This window comes from Nanorana parkeri, unplaced genomic scaffold (assembly GCF_000935625.1).
Source record: "Nanorana parkeri isolate BGI_ZX_2015 unplaced genomic scaffold, ASM93562v1 scaffold52, whole genome shotgun sequence".
Taxonomy (NCBI): Eukaryota; Metazoa; Chordata; class Amphibia; order Anura; family Dicroglossidae; genus Nanorana; species Nanorana parkeri.
This window is the reverse complement of record NW_017306320.1, coordinates 141,963-155,518: the sequence shown is the minus strand read 5'-3', so window position 1 is coordinate 155,518 and position 13,556 is coordinate 141,963. Positions and strand designations below refer to the sequence as shown.

General features: G+C 39.0%; 1 protein-coding gene across 1 annotated transcript in view; it reads right to left on the bottom strand.

Moving 5' to 3' along the window:
• Positions 1-13,556, bottom strand: part of PAPPA2 (pappalysin 2) — a 154,355-nt gene that overhangs the window by 65,591 nt on the left and 75,208 nt on the right. Inside the window, exons 8-11 of the mRNA XM_018575089.1 lie at positions 12,504-12,632; positions 12,001-12,092; positions 11,718-11,914; positions 6,592-6,727 (exon numbers count right to left, since the gene is read on the bottom strand). Of these exons, the coding sequence (XP_018430591.1) occupies positions 6,592-6,727; positions 11,718-11,914; positions 12,001-12,092; positions 12,504-12,632 (554 nt within the window). The remainder of the gene's footprint in view (positions 1-6,591; positions 6,728-11,717; positions 11,915-12,000; positions 12,093-12,503; positions 12,633-13,556) is intronic.

The window sequence follows — 13,556 nt, the reverse complement described above, 5'->3', positions numbered from 1 at the left end:
GTGCTAAAGTAAGGACTTACCTTAAATGATGCCTCTTAATCCGATCTTCTTCTTCTTTCCTGTAGTTTTTAGCTGTCCCTCCAGCGCTGATGCAGGTCTCCAATCCAGCGCTGACTCCTCTGTCCTCCTCTTCTCTCATGTCCCATGGAGTCTGTGCGGGTGCACGCTGCTCCATAGACTTACCTTGTGTCTCTCCTCGTCTCCCGGCCGAACATCTGAAGTACGCATAAGCCCGCCCCAAGATCCTTTGCGGCCGCTCGATACATTTTCAGATGTTTGGATGTTTCATTGTTTTGCATATACAGTATCTACTGTTTGCAAGGGTTTAATAACCCTTTCAGGCCAGCTCATATATTGGAAGCTGGATATTGGAGAAAACATTTTGGAAGGTTAATATTCCAAACATCTTGAATTAAGGCATACCAAGCCTTTTTGCAAATATAACCTCATACACATAAAGGGTAACCATAGTTGATGAACAGTTATGCTTTAAATTAATTTCTGTGGATTTCCCTGCACATATTTGGCTTGGCCTGGAGACTTTTCATAAGGTTGTTGTTGTAAATTATGATTGAAATATGTCTGCAAGATATATTTGGGGTATATGTGGATGTGTGCTTATGGCTGAAAGAAATTATTTTAGCTGATGTTATTTAACAACTTCAGTCTTATGCTTACTAGGTTTTTATTGTGCTATAAGCTCCCTAACCAGTTGGGTCTACTGTTTTCAGGGCGGTGTTGACTGTACACAATGGAACAGCTGTAAAGAGTTTTTTACCAATAGAAACCTGTTTAGTTTAAAGAGGCATTTAGGCCAGCCAATCATAAATCCTTTCAGTGTTAGTAAATAGTGGTAAACGGTATATGATTTCAGAGTTTAAAGATGTCTGGGGGAATGGAAGACATAAAGAGACACATAGAGCATATATGGATTGAAAATATATCCTGGCTGGATGGAAGGTGTATCCTTGTGGAACCTTTATCATCTGAGGTCTAGATACAGAAGGAATCACAGGGATTTTATTTCTATTATTACTGTTTTTTTACTCTATTGGACTGTTTCTGGGATCCATAAAACGCTACACTCACAGGAAAAGAACCAAGGATGGCTGGATATTTCCTGAAGATCAAATTTAACATTTTTCTTTCTCAACGCACATAAATGCAAAAATAAATGTAATCATATATTTATTATATATATTTTTAACCCTCATTGTATAAATACAACTTTGTGGCTCCCAGTAAGCAGCACAGTGAAGATCTACGAAGAGTGAGGCCAGTTAATCATAGTATTAGGTGGGATGCTGAGGGCAGGGAGGATTATTTAAAGTGACAACGTCAGCATGGCAGCCAGGCAACTAGAATTTTTAGAGGGAATGGTCTTAAATGTATTTTTTCATAAAAGATTATCTTTAAAGTTGAACCCCAGGACAAATTAAAAACCTACCTGTGCAGTGGGGCTTCTCCGTGACAGTAGGGTTTATATGGTTGTTTTTTTACCTAGGGTAAAAAAAAACACTTTTATGTATCCTTTTATGTATACAAGGCCTCTATGGATCTCTCACTGACCAGGCGCGGTTGTTCGTCCAGGCCGCGATATCCCCAAGCGATCGTCCAAGCGACACTGGTTACAGCAGACCAGACAGAATTCTCTCTCTCTGAATATTCTCCAGGCCACTCCCACTCCCCTAGACAGATCTACACAGAGTCTGTGGCTCCTCTGTGTCAGCATAAGGCTGGGCACACACCTTACAACCATGGCAAGACTCTTGCCTTGCGATGGTTGTAAGGTACTTATCTTGCATAGGCAGATCGTACTTGCGATGATCGCAAGCCACGCCGCCTGAGGCTGCTCGGCGGGTTTTCGAACATGTCCGTAAGTTAAAAGTCGTGCGACCTTAAGGTAGTAGAGGTCGCACGGCTTCCACACACCTTACGATAATCGTACGATCGTGGGATTTCCCGCGATTATCGTACGATTATTGTAAGGTGTGTGGGGACCTTTAGCCACAAACATCGATCTGTACACTTGGCTGGCCTCTCCCGAACTAAAAGAGACTCAGAAACTCCAGCCCAATTTACCCCTCCTGCTGAAAGCACAGCCTCCTCGGAATTGGAGGTCACATCTTTATATTAGGAATTATTGACATCAAGTGAAAATAATCTCCTAGTGAATGGAGTGAAAACAAGACCCTCGAGCAGCTGATATTTGACTGTTCACAGTGAAAAATGAAAATTAATTGGATGAAAAATCCATTTGTAGAGTTGACAGCACTTTGTTGATGTATGCCGTCAGCTTATGGTCCCTCAAGCTTTGGTCTCTGACCTCCCACGTCTTTCTAATCTGGCTTTATGAAGTTGAATAGACAGATCTGATGCAGATCTATCCTTCTATCAAATTTGCAAATAAAATAAAAATATCTGTAGATTTATTTTCCTGTGCTTTTAGAGCAATATTAACAGGCCCAGACCAGTGTAACTATTACTCTGTTTACATTCAGCTGTTTGCAGTCTGTATTTACCTATCATGCATTTCAATCTTCTCATGAGACTCTTGACAATTAACAGTAACGTGCTAATTCATGGAGGGTCTCAACTTAAAGTGATATTAAACAGTTGCTGGTTTTTGTTTTTTTTAAGGTGAGGAGGTCCACACGTACACTGTTTAAACATTCTTCTTGTTAAAAGATGCTTTTTAACTCATCCTGCAGCGGGTCCCCAAACCACTGATGCCCTGCCTGTTTGCAGGTGTCTCCTTCAGCTAGTCGGCTGCCTAGGAGATATCTTTGCATGCACATTCCCATTTGTGACCCGCGCTAGCTGTGTGCGTCCATAGACACACAAGGTAAATGGCAAGTCATGCATCTGCTCTCCTACCAACAGTTTGACTTAAAGCAGCAGGAGTCCATCACCCCAGTACCCTCCCCTACAACCAGGAAGTTTGGGGAATGCTGCATATATTCCTGGACCTGGTGGAGATGACAAGTGATGATAGGTAAGTGTTTGTAGAGAGGGGAGCATGCAAAAGGTACTGGGCATTTTTTACCTTAATGCGGAGAATACATTAAGGTAAAAAAATGCCTAGCCTGTGGTACTACTTTAAGAATAAATGTTCCTGAATCCCTAATGAGCTCCCAACCTCATTGTGTATGCATTTCTCATGTATGATTGTAGGCAATTAACTTCAGCCATGAATGTCATGAATGCAGTCCTGCCTTCTCCTGCTTTCCAAGAGAAGGCCACATGAGGCTCATCTGAACTCCACTGTTATCTGCTGCCGAACAGTTGGCTTTCAAGTCTGCAGAAAGCAGTACATTCCATCTTATGCTTCGTAATAGCTTTACCTAATTAACTTACACATTAAACGCAGTTTTCCATTTTGGTTGTTTAAGCTGAAATTCCTTTTTTAGTTAGTGAGACATACAGGGGCTCCATACAGTTGCAGAGGTGGCAGCTTTTGGGCTGAATCCTAAATTCACATGCATAGTTAACTTTTGGTTCCCACATGCTATTTAATATGAAGATCATTGACAATTAATTCTATAGGGAGTCAGAATGGCAATCTGCAACTAGGTCCCTGATACGGACAAGTCTGAGCATATCTGATCTAGTGGGATTATTCACAGATAGTGAAAGCGGTAGAACATGATTTCACATGCAAGCCTGAGAGCACTAAACATTCTGTTGATTTTGTTAATGTATTAATATACTGAGCATTGATGTAAGTCTATGCTCTAAGCTATGTTGGTATGTTGCTAAATGGATAAAGAGTAACATTAGGACTAGAAAAAGTACTTTTCAAGAACAAAAAGTCTTCTCCAGGTTCCCTTCAGAAGTGGGAATACGTGTAAAGGCCTGGATACTCTGTCATGTGACGTTGCCAAAGCAGAGCATCGTGTGACCAAATGCCAAAGCCTTCAGACATCTGGCCAGTATTGAAAGGAGTCTGAAGCAAGATTTTCCCCAGCATAGGAAAGCGTTTCAGTCTTTCTATTACTTTTTATTCTTCCCAGAAATACTGTAAACATTGCTTTATAACATTTAAATATCCACTCTAACTTGCATGAGGACTGTCTCTCTTCTGATATGCCTCTTGTATAGAGAAAAAAAAAAGAAATGCGAAGCAACACACTTTATAAAATAAAAAATAAAGAAGGTTATAAGACTTGTATATACTGAGATTGACATTTGCCAACTTGATGTGTGACTAGCAGAACATTCCACGTTTAAAGCAATTCTTTAGTAAACAGCATAAAGAATCACAATACAAGCTGCAAAACAACTCCCGCTGGCCTCAGTAAATACATCCTTATAAGCTACAGAAATGCTTGTGAGGCTCAGCGGGAAAATAGCAGAAGCTCTTGAAACTTTCAGGTTGCATATCAGAGAAGGGCACTTAGATTCCAAAGAGGATATGGCCTCTGGCCGTATAGAAGACAAACAGGTGCAGCCACCTCTAACCACCCTTACCCTTGCAGGATATTGATCGGTGTATGCTTTGGATTTGCTACAAGGCGTCTCTAGCCCGATGGCAGAAGATTAATATCACCCATCAAGCCTGATATACCAAATAATATTACAATATGCATTAACTACGTACAGAACTCAATTTTTTTTTTTACAATAGTCATTTTTCAAAAAACTGTTAAATATTTTTTTAACTCCATATTGAAAAAAAAATCAGTATGTTAGTTTTAGCCCTAAGAATGCTGGTAGTTTTTGGAGCAGGGTTTAGGGTCTGAAAACTAGTGTTAAAAAAAGTGCCTCATGGCATCTCCTAACTTAATCTGACCCTTAGGTTCACCCTAAGAGGTAAAGTAAAAATTCCACTAATAGATGATACTGAAACAATAATGATACAGCATATAAAACTACTATAAAACCCATTTTGAATTTTAGTATCATTAAATTTCCTTATTCATTTCAATCTGCAGATCCTGTGATTTTGTTTTAAATAAAACATATGCAGCTTCCTTTGAATATGGCAACCTGGAGGAGCTCTCATTCGTTGCCCTACAAACATCTCATGTTTATGGGCGCCCTAAAAGCTTCAAACACATAACTTCTTCTGACTCCATCCTACAGGACATCTCCAATCCTCCATCTATTCTATGAAATTCATTATCACACACTATTCTACTTTATTCTTATCTTTCAAGTGTGCCCTTTAAATACCATTTTGTACACTATACACTTTATGCTTTTCACCAATACTTGCTTCCTAACTTCAGTTTATCTCTGTCTTTGCACAAATGCTGGTTGATGCAGGCTTAATAAAAAAAAAGTTATTATGTTTTATAATTGGATGAGGCTGGTCCTTTGTACAGTATAAGCCTCTATTGTTCGTATCTTACTTCCCCCTTATTTTCTTTAGGTTATAAACCATGCTATTTGTTAGAATATTTCCCTAGATTACATGAAAACTACAACATATGCTGAAGCTGAAGAATATCAATATAATAATATTACCAAACCAAATTTAGTTTTTGGTTTTTCTTTATATAAAAAAAAGAAAATAGTAGATTATGGATAGATCAGACTTTTTCAGACCTATAGAAGGGAATTTATCAAAACTGGAGCAGATAAAATCTGGAGCAGCTGTGCATGGCAACCAATCAGCTTCCCTTGTTCATTTTCAAATCTTAGGTGTCCATACACCTTACAATTTATCTGCAGATTTTCTGGGGTCAGATGGAAAAAGTGCAACAGATTGGCCCAGGTAGAGATTACTCCATCCACACAGTTAAGTGTAGATGGAGGAATCTGTTGTACCTTTTCCATCTGACCACAGAAAATTTGCAGATACATTCTAAGGTGTATGGCCAGCTTTTACTGAACAAACTGAAGAGAGAAGCTGATTGGTTGCCATGCACAGCTGCTCCAGATTTTGTCTGCTCCAGTTTTGATAAATTCCCCCATTGTGATTACATATTTTGTTTCATATGTATCTATAATCACAGCAATTATGCTGTAGTAATCACATTTTACTAATAATATTAATTGTTTGCTAACCATGTGTGATAGGATGCCTGGGTAGGTTGGTATCTCTGCATCTATGAATACTGCATGGTATGCAGAAAATTCTCCAGTGTTTTGGAAGCAACTAAAAATATAAACATTCTAGAATGCATTAGATTAATAGCTAAGGCAATATGGTTGGCTAAATTCAGAAAAAAAGTCCATACATTATATGGACATTTTATTTTGCATATAATTTTTGATCAGCCCCAATTAGCATGCAGACTGTACATACATTTTTAAGCCTTGTATGCTGAACTCAGGCTCGCAGCGTGCTAACAGTACCAAAATACCTATCACACCTCAGAACATGGTGATACCAATTCTTCTTCCATGATAACAGGCTCTCTTTAAATAGTTAAGCTCTCAAAAGAAAAAAAAAAAAGATTGATGTTCCAGCATTTTAATACAGTACTGATAGTATTACAGTTTTACCGTTCCTATCAGTTATCCCAACACAGGAAAATGCATGGTCATTTTAGAGACCGGCAGTGAGCGTACTGGCAGCAGCGATTCTTCCTTCTATGGAGTGACATTATTTAATGAATAGTGATTTCTATCCACTTGACTCACCTAGTGAATGGCTCTGTCCCGTCACATCAGTCAGATAAGCACTGACAATGGCCTTCGAGGTGCTGCTGGGAAAGCTGCCATCAGAGGAAAGGTAAATGTGGAATGACTCTGCGAGACTGGGCTTATCAAAACTCACCTAAGTGAAGGTAGATGAAATACAAATAGGTAACAGTGAAGATTTTAAATATCTGCATTTAAAGAAAAATTCTGCTATTTATTAAAAAAAAGAGTGACAAGCTGCAACATTCTGTGGAATATGAACAGTCAGAGATAGCTGTGTGTTGAAATGGAGCACTTCACTCTATATCACATTCACGTTAAATATATTCATTTCTGATATGATCCTACATTGTTACATATTATCCATGACTATTATTAAAAAAACCTTGATGTACTGTATATCAACTTATAATTTATGGTTTATAGCCTTTTGAAGGATAACTGCACTTTACATTCAAACTTAGGACAATATAATGAAGAGCACATGCTGTAATACCTTTTAACTTTAATAAAGTGTCCTTCGCATCACGTCGACTGCCTGTCTATGGGTAGAAGAGTGTTCATGACCTCTGGAGTTGCTGCATTTGTAACCAAGCCCATGGAAAGTTGGGGGGAGAGTGTCTGTGTTAGGTTGGCAGTTTTGCACTATGAGCCAGGCAGTGCAAAGCACACCAGTGATGCAAAAAAGTACCCATTGTTTGCTAGTATCACTGCATGTGGTCTGCTTATTGTTACCTAAAGTTTTCACCTTTTCCCCAGAAAAACAAAGTTAGTACTTCCCATGTGAGTCTTCCTTTTCCAGACTGCTCAGTTCAAAGTTTCAGTCACACAAAGGTAGATAAGAGGCAAGAGGCCACTGCTTTGTTGTCTTTTGGCTAACCTGTAGAGCCTTGGAGATCATTTTTCATGTATTATACATTTATTTGTAAAAAATAAAAGTAGACAAAAGTTATATATATATATATAGTAAGTGGTTGACAAAATAATATGGAATTCATGAACCAGTCTTTAAATGTTAAGAAGCATTGGCTACCTGGCTACCTATCAGTTTAAAAATGGATAAATGTAAATGGCCAATAATGACCTAAAATCATTAAAATATCCACACTATTAACATGATTCTTGTACTATGCACGAGGTTGTGCAGTATTTGCCCTTTAAAGAACATCAGGGTAGCTAAATCTCTGAATTGAAGAAATGACTGAGCTATTTTGACAGATGAAAAAACTGTTATAATTTTTAGCCTAGCATCAGGTACTGTTGAAGAGACAAGATAAATGGGAGACGTATTACCTTTAACCATACATTTTCCTCTGGAAGTACATTACAAGGGAACCATCCAACCGTTTGAGATCCAGACACCCCACTGAGAGGAAGACAGCTCTAGAGGAAAAAATGCAAGTTTAAAGGATAATCTTTCATCAGTCATTTGAACAACAATTTCGAGCAACAAGTGAAATCAGGTAGTGTGCTACTAATGCTATCCAGCAAACACTGCTTAAAATACCTCAAATAAACTAACTAACTAACTAACTAACACCCCATGCTAGTGTAGGAACTTACCTTAAATGATGCCTCTTGATCCGATCATCTTCTTCTTTCCTGTAGTTTGGAGGAGTCCCTCCAGCGTTGGCGTCAGTCTCCGATCCATCGCTGACTCCTCTGTCTTAACTGGCGCCTCCTGTCCCACGGTGTTTGTGCGGGTACACGCTGTTGCATTGACTTACCTTGTGTCTCTCCTCATCTCCCAGCCAAAGATCTGAATTGCGCATGCGCCCGCCCCAAGATCCTTTGCAGCTGCCCAGGAATCTTCAGATGTTCGGACGGGAGCGTGTGCGGAGACACAGGTAAGTTTTAACACTTTTGAAAATGTTTTTTTTAAAATGTTTTTCCATATATCTACTGCTTGCTAGCAATGAATATATGCAGAAACATGCAAGGATTTAATAACCCTTTAAATTAAAACTGTGTTCCTATTTAACCTCTAAGCAACAATTAGATACATCTTATAAGCTCTAATTAAAACCTTCACCCCTTCTCTCGTTAGCTATTATTTTGCTTCTGATTTTTCTTAAATTTTTTTTTTTTACTATTAATGGTTAAACTTTTTTTTCGTTTTCATTTCTTCCCTTATTTTTTTTGTGCCACATTTTATAAAAAAAGAAAAATTCAAAAACCAAAAATCCTTAATATCATTTGTAAATTTGTATTAGAAATAAAAGGTTAGTGTCATTGTACATAGGAGAAAATGCCCCTTTTACCAACAGAACTGATCAAACTATAAAAAAAATCATTTTGTTACATCTATAAATTGCACAGAAAGTAAAATATTTTTACTGTGGCTTACTACACATCCATGCTCCTCTAGTGACAGGTTTCCTTTTAAAAAATTGCAGACGTTAATGGCGTCTAAATCTTTTCTCTCCTTGATGAATCAAGCATTGCAATGGTTTGTGATACTAATGATTGAAACTTTTAGCACTATCAATATGCAGCATGTGGTTTCACCCCACGTACATCAGAGCTATAATGTCTAGGCAGACATTAATAGACCACAATAAACAAATATGTAGTCAAGCCATTTTACATCCTAAAATGTCTTTTTTTTCCTGCATTTTATTCAGTCAGTTACTTAAAAATATAATGGAGACAAATGCTACATGCATAGGAGACAAACCTAAGAGAGTAACTAAAAACTGTCGCATTGGTGATAGGTGTAGGGATAATCATTTTGTGATATAGCCATCACAAACATTTCAGGCTGCACTGCTAACAGCTTGAAAAATACTTTTACATAGCTTCTAGTGGGAATAAAATATTATTTGTCACATGGGCATCACACGCTTTTTCAACTTTTTCTTTTTCATGAGACTAGAGAAGAAATCCACATTTGTCATTACACTGGCACGAATGACTACCTGGATCACAGTCGTAAGGGTGTGTATCACCAGATGTAGCCCCATTAAAAAATGATGACACTCTAATAAAAGGAAAGCTGAATTTGTTACTCTGAAAATAGGCCTATTAATGAAACTCTTACTGTGCATGAATCAACAGGGCACATGTCAGCTTTACCCACTCACAATATCATTCTCTTTCTTGCCATAAATAAAGAAATAAATCCACTCCTAAGGTACCTCAAATGACCTAAACCCTAGGCAAAGATCACACGGTCTCTAGCAACAATGAGCATTGTTCATAACATTAGAGACCGCAAGGAGGCTACGGTACTCTTTTCAGTCAGACTGATCCTGTCTGGTATACTAAAATTAGTGGATCAGTAAGACATAGCCACTGGGCCAGCTTAGCATATGCCAATCGGGCCAACAGAATGTAAAACACTTTAATAACCAAGGCTACTACAGTGCTGACAGCAGTCGTTTAGGGCACTGTGCTGAGCGGCTTCCCCTCTGCAATGAAAACACAGGGAGGGCCACTCGCTTGGCACAGTCACAATCAGGGAATGCCTAGTATTTTTTATCAATGAATACAAGGAGTTCTCTGATTGGATGTGGGGTGATGATGATACAATCCACACCTTGCTAATCAGAGAACGCCTTGTATTCATTGATAAAAATACTTGTCAGTCTCTAAATGGCCGCTGTGCAGAGCGAGCAACCCCATGTGTTTTCAGAGCAGAGGGCATGCCAGTCAGCACAGCACCATACCACACAGGACCTACTACAGTGCTTTACAGTATCCCTCTGGGCCTATCAAGTATGACATATGCATACTTACATTGGGCCAAGCTGGAACAAGCGTGCATAATACTTTATACCTGGAGTTCAGCTTTAAAGGAGAATTATGGGGAGAGTGAAATGCACTCATCCCCATAATTAGAGCAGACGTGTGACATTGCAGCTGTCACACATTGGCTCTATAGATTGAGAACTGAGCAATCACATACCACTGATCGCTCAATTCCCGATCTTCTCCTGCCAGAGAGTGGTGACTGTCAGTCACCACTCCCCACAGGAATTCCCCCCTCCCCTCTCCATTCCTCCAACGCTCACTGGGCGGGCAGGGCTGGCTCTGTCTCTAGAGAGCCATCTGTCAATCAGGTGGTGGGATGCATCCCAACAATATTGTAGGGATCCATCCTGGCTGCAGTTTCGGGTCACAGGAGGACATAGTAAATGTCTTCCTGTAACCCTAAAGTGCAATGACCAAAAAAGGTTAGGCCATAGTTCTCTTTTAAGGGCCTCCTCTGCCACATATTGAATACATCTATAAGAATACCTTTAAGCTTAGAGCTCGAGCAGTAGTTGTTAAGCTTAGAGCTCGAGCAGTACTTGTTATGAACAAGTAAAGTTTGTTTTTTACGTAGACTTTGTTGTAGAACTACATCAAATGAATGGCAAAAGTTCTGTGAATGCATGCTCTGCTGAAATTGCCCTGCATCTACAATGAATAAACAGCAAAAAAAAAAAAAAAGCAGAGCACAAAGACTACTGAAAATATCAGCCTGTTCTATCTCTAAGCTCACCATACACATCCTGACTGTAAAATATTTGTACAATCCCATTTTTATCAAAACTATGTAATATGAATTGAAAACCTGCCTAAAATATCCATTCAATTTGTATTGGTGGTACAATTAAATTGTAATGTGTGTGGTAAACTTAATACACACAGTAGCAGACATTGGCATATATACACTGTCACACAGAATATGACATACAGACAGTGTTACAGCAACTGCTGGAAGGTTGTGTCTGTGTATGATGACATAGAAACCAATCAGATTAAGCTCATCTCAAAAGAAAATGACATATATCTTACTGCTTGCTGTCAAAGACCTGTAGACACCGTTCTCTGTTCTTTACTTACATTTTAAAGACTACCGCCAGATTCACACTTTTGCATTGTGGTGACATGCATCAACTGTACTTTTTTCATTCTGAATGGTACCCCAACAGACCCATTTTGCAGCGCAGTATCATGCATTGTGGTTGTACCACGTTAGAAAAAATAGTGCATGCACCTTTTTTTGGTGTGTTTGGGTGCATTAGGTAGCCCATTCAAACACATGAAATAACACATAAACTAGTGTTAAACACAGCACACGGATGTAAATGAGCCCCAAAACTTTCAAAAGCACATGCATATACGAGAAAAATAATCACCTTGTGTACTGGTTCTCCAATGAGTGCAGAAACTGGACATTTCCAGGGGTCTTCATGAGAAGTCACAGCTTGAGAAGCCCACTGATCAATGTATTCATGTGTTGTTTGCCCAGCACGATTGGCAGACATGCCAATGCTATCATCAGGGAAGTCAACAACACTCTCTGCACTGGGAATGTAGCATAGGCTAGGTTTTCCTGCCAAAATAAATTTAGTATTATTAAAGCAAATACATGACATCTCTTCTTTTTCTTACCTGTTAGGACTAATACATAGTACACACCTATGCACATATGATTTGGCTCCAGTTGACACCTCTGGGAACAGCCATCTCCATTTTGCAGTGCACCATCATCACACTCCTCTCCCAATTCCCTGTGATCAAAAACACACACGTGTCTTAAGCTGACCACACACATTAGCATCGGATTGTACAATGTCTTGAATTTAGTAACAACTATGTTGTGCAGTGTTTTACATGACTGGATATTATTTAAAAGTACAAAGAAAGCACTGGGCCACAAGGTTATTCTATTGGTGTGGCTGGCCAATGTTGATGTGAAAGTGTTGCTATGGGTGTTGTGGTTACCAGACAGGCAGCTTCTACATCCCAGAGAATTTAAACTGTCTCATTTGCTTTGTAGTGTCAAGTTGCAGGATTGTGAATTAGGCACCAGCCTTTGCTGAATAGTCCAGACATATCATTATTTATGATGCATAAGGTAATCTAAATTTTAGAACCTTAAACAGAGTAAGCGTGAACTTTATTAGTATATTCTGACTTACTTATTAACTTCTCCATCCCCACAGAAACCGGCACCATGCATGTGAAATAAGGGTGGTGAAGGCTCTCCAGCCACTGACCCAGCAACGACCTGCACCTGGTATTGGTATTCCTGGCCCGGGGTCACTTCCCTGCAGGGTAAAATAAATATAAATATTCTGATGTAGCCTGGCAATGAAGAATGGCAATGATAGCCTAATTTACATTCACTTCATCTGCCCCACCTGTGTGTACATCTTTTTGCAGATATCTTCTTTTGCCCTGTAATCTTTTAATTGGTGTTTTTTTACAGTCCAAAGAAAGCTTGCTATGCCAAAAAAGCAGAGGGCATACTGCCCCTAGGCCTTCACTCTGGTTTCAATCTCCATGATAACTGATAATGATTATGTATTATGAAAGAGGTCACCATTTACATGTCTAGGGCTATATGATTTCCACTAGAGTACCAGAGATTTTGCTATTGGTGTTCTCCAGGCGTGCATAGTTGGATCTGAAACAAATAATAGTAAAGCTGTTGGAGTGAGGTTTGTTTGCCAACCCACTCTTTTCCGCTATGTCTCTAACTAAAGGTTTTGAGCTGCAAAGAACTATTATCTACAGCATATCATTGCCTACTGCATGTAGGCTTCTTAATATCCATACTATAGAAAACTATAATATAGCGCCAGTAAAAAATGGACTTGGCTATTTTTACAATCCAGTAACTGAAACAAAAGCCCTGGCTGTGGCCTACAAATCAGTCTTTTGACCAAAATTAGGGCAAATAATGAGGTGTCTCCAGAAAATCAACTGACCAGACACCTCTGTTGGCAACACACGCACACACACACTACACACTAAGCAATTGCACCACCAAGAGGAAAAATAAAAAATGAAACGCTTTGTCTAACCATCACTACTCTTTAGAAAAACACAGCATTCTTTTTTTTCTTTTATTTCTTTCTGTTTCTTTTAAGTTTTTTTCAGCTACAGACAGCTAGTGTATTAGCTTGGGGTATTATGTTTATTGTTTGCTTTCACCTCTGTTTGACACATTGTTCTATCTAGTGTTTCCA